Source organism: Belonocnema kinseyi, chromosome 4 (assembly GCF_010883055.1).
Source record: "Belonocnema kinseyi isolate 2016_QV_RU_SX_M_011 chromosome 4, B_treatae_v1, whole genome shotgun sequence".
Classification (NCBI taxonomy): domain Eukaryota; kingdom Metazoa; phylum Arthropoda; class Insecta; order Hymenoptera; family Cynipidae; genus Belonocnema; species Belonocnema kinseyi.
Window position 1 is genome coordinate 30444578 of NC_046660.1, and position 2913 is coordinate 30447490.

Genomic DNA, 2913 nt, shown 5'->3' on the forward strand with positions numbered 1-2913 from the left:
TCAAACGCCCACCAGGTAGCCTTCCTCAGGAGATCTAAGTGCTCTGTAGTAAGCAGCCAGTTCGGGTATCTCATATCCGTCACCACCGCTGTCAGGGGGCAGTCCTCTCAGCGGCTATTTGTATTTGTATTTGCGTGATCCATTTTGGTTCCCACGAGTAGCTATGGAAATAAAAATTCTGCCCCTGCAGAGCCCGGCATGCAAAGGTAAGACTAATTACTCGGGGAGGTCGTCCAGTGTCCTCCAAAGCCCGTTAGGACACCTTCGTAACCCTCAGGTGCCAAAGTTCCATGGGCAACATCACTCTACACCCATAGCTCAGTTTGTCGCAGTGAAATTGACATTTTTTATTTATGTGGCCAGTCAAGAGCGTGCCTTTCCGGCGTCTCAGGAGATGTTGAAAAAGAGGTAAGGGTGTGACCTTACATTATTTCTGTGACAAGTCACAGGAACGAGGTAATATATGCCACGAACACGACGATTTCAATTTGAGAAGTTCCGCTCAGGAGACAAGCCGCTAGATATACATGCCGCAGTTATGACATAACGCAGATGTGACATGCCGCAGATGTGACGTGCCGAAGGTGTGACTTGCCACCCCGTGCAGAAATTAAAAATTAGATTTGATTGGGGCCAGGTCTGGCAAATTGTGGCCCAAATCGGGCTATCTAGATGGGGTCAGAATCAAAATAAAACGCGATACTCGATCGTGGGCTACATGTATCGCCGAGGTAGATAATCTGGTCTGGCTCCGATTGGGCCCATACTTAATTATTTATATTATTTTTAATTCAAAGGGATGTTTTAATAAGATAATGTTAAAATCGTATATATCGGCTCTTAAGCTTAAATGTGAGAATATAAAAATTAGATTTTTAAAAAGATTATGACAACAAAATATTGGAGTATGTAAGATTAGAAAAAAAATATTTTCTAAACAACTTTTTTGGAGCAAACGGAAAAAATCGAAAAACGCAATATAAGTTCCAGCATTTGTATATGACAACCTATGTATGTATTTTTAAATATATTTTTGCTTTCAATTTCCAAATTAAAGTTCCTTTCAATTTCCATTTTAAAACTAAATGTAAGAAGTTATTTTGTAATAAGCGGATTATAATATTGCACTGGCTCTTTTATTTGTTTTTGCAAAAGCGACTATACTGCAATAAGAAGGTTGTATTCACATATAGGTTTTATTAAATTACCCAAAAGAACGTAAAAATAAATATGTTTATGACATCATTGTTAATCTTATTCGTTTTCACAATCAAGGCAGTAAATAATACCCATAAACTTATTTGGTGATTTGGTTTCACCTTGACATACATGGTAAATTTACTTACTATAGTCTTCAGCACGTAAGTCCGGTATGTTTTGAAGTATACGATGCCTACACACCCGTCTTGATCTCGGTTTTGGCATTTTTTCACTAATATGTCCATTTAGTCAATTATTAATTAGAATATTTTTAACATTTGACACTTTACCTTGAAACTTTGGAGATTTGGAATCAAACCACCTTAGGCCCCGAAATTAATGGGGCTCCATCTACTTTCAAGATTGTCTGTTCGCCCGGGGTCTAAAGGAGGCAAAATTTAGCATACACAAAATTGTGTGCCCGATCTGGCCCAAGTCGGAAATAAGGCAAATATTTGGCAACTTTTGAACGGGGCAGAGAGGCTTGCCGCATTTGAGATGATATATCCCCACACGCTTAGGCTTTAATAAATAAAAAGAAAACGTTCAATATATCAAAGGCATTTTTCGTTTTTGTGTTGGATTTTTGTTGCGAACCTTTTTACAAAGATCTATCTGGGTATGTTTGATTAGTCATGGATCCATTGTATACTTTTGTACATTAAGTGCATCTATATATTTCTGATGAATTTTTGCCTGAAAAACTTTAAAAATAAATTGAAATTTTGATATCGATTGCTTTTCAAAATACGAATAATAAAAAAAATCGAAGATAGTTTTACCCTGTAAAAAATTTGTCAAGCTAGCAAAGATCAATTTGTTTGCAAAAGGTATCCTTTTTGCTATGTTTTAAGCTGGCAGCCCTTATATTCTACATACAGAAATGCATACGTATATAGAATTATAAAATTATCATATTCTAATTCTAATTATTATTATTCCAAGATTAATATAAATGAATATTGTATAATTTTTTTGCATATCGCATCTATTGAAACTTCGAGTTTCGATACCTGTAGAGCGGGTTGAGACATTGTATTAACATCCCTAGGGATGAAACTTTTTTTCAGCTCTAGAGTAAGCACGTAGGTAGGTAGGATCTACAGGTACCTCAACTCGAATTTTAGTATATTTGCTATGGAAAATAATATGCATTACATTGTTTCAAAATATTTTTCGCTTTCTAAATAACAATATTATAATTATATATATAATTAAAAATTTGTCATGAGGACAACCGCAGGATTTCGCCGAGAGCGGGTGCTAATCTGAAAAATTGTACCCGCTTCCAGCGAAATCGCGGTAAAATTTCAGCCATAACCACGTCTCACAACCGTGAGATATGTGGTTACAGTCTGTAAAGGAATCAATACGACGATCCAGCAAAAGCCTCGTCGACCCTAAGAACACGGAGCGACCCAAGGACAACCGCCTTCTGCATTTTTCCCGCAAGTGTTCTAGCATATTGTTGATACGCAGGGATGCCTTTTAGGCTATTAGCAAGTGAAAGCTTGGCACCTCCAACAGCGCCGATATTAAGGACGATCAGTTTAACAGAATATTCCGGGTACAATCGTTGCAACTCCCTTATAAGGTCTTGATACCTCTCTCTATTTTCATTCTCCTTGGCTATGATGTTTTTGTCAGCTGGTGCCGAAAATTCGATAACGAACATGGTTCGCTTCTCGAAGTCAAGAAGAACCATGTCAGGCC

At 37.3% G+C, this 2913-nt stretch overlaps 1 protein-coding gene across 1 annotated transcript in view; it reads right to left on the reverse strand.

Annotated features, from left to right (window-relative positions):
- Positions 1-2913, reverse strand: part of LOC117170816 (hexamerin-like) — a gene marked incomplete at its 5' end in the record, with an annotated part of 36628 nt that continues 33715 nt past the window's right edge. The window contains one exon of the mRNA XM_033357857.1: positions 1-114. Within this exon, the coding sequence (XP_033213748.1) occupies positions 1-114 (114 nt within the window). The remainder of the gene's footprint in view (positions 115-2913) is intronic.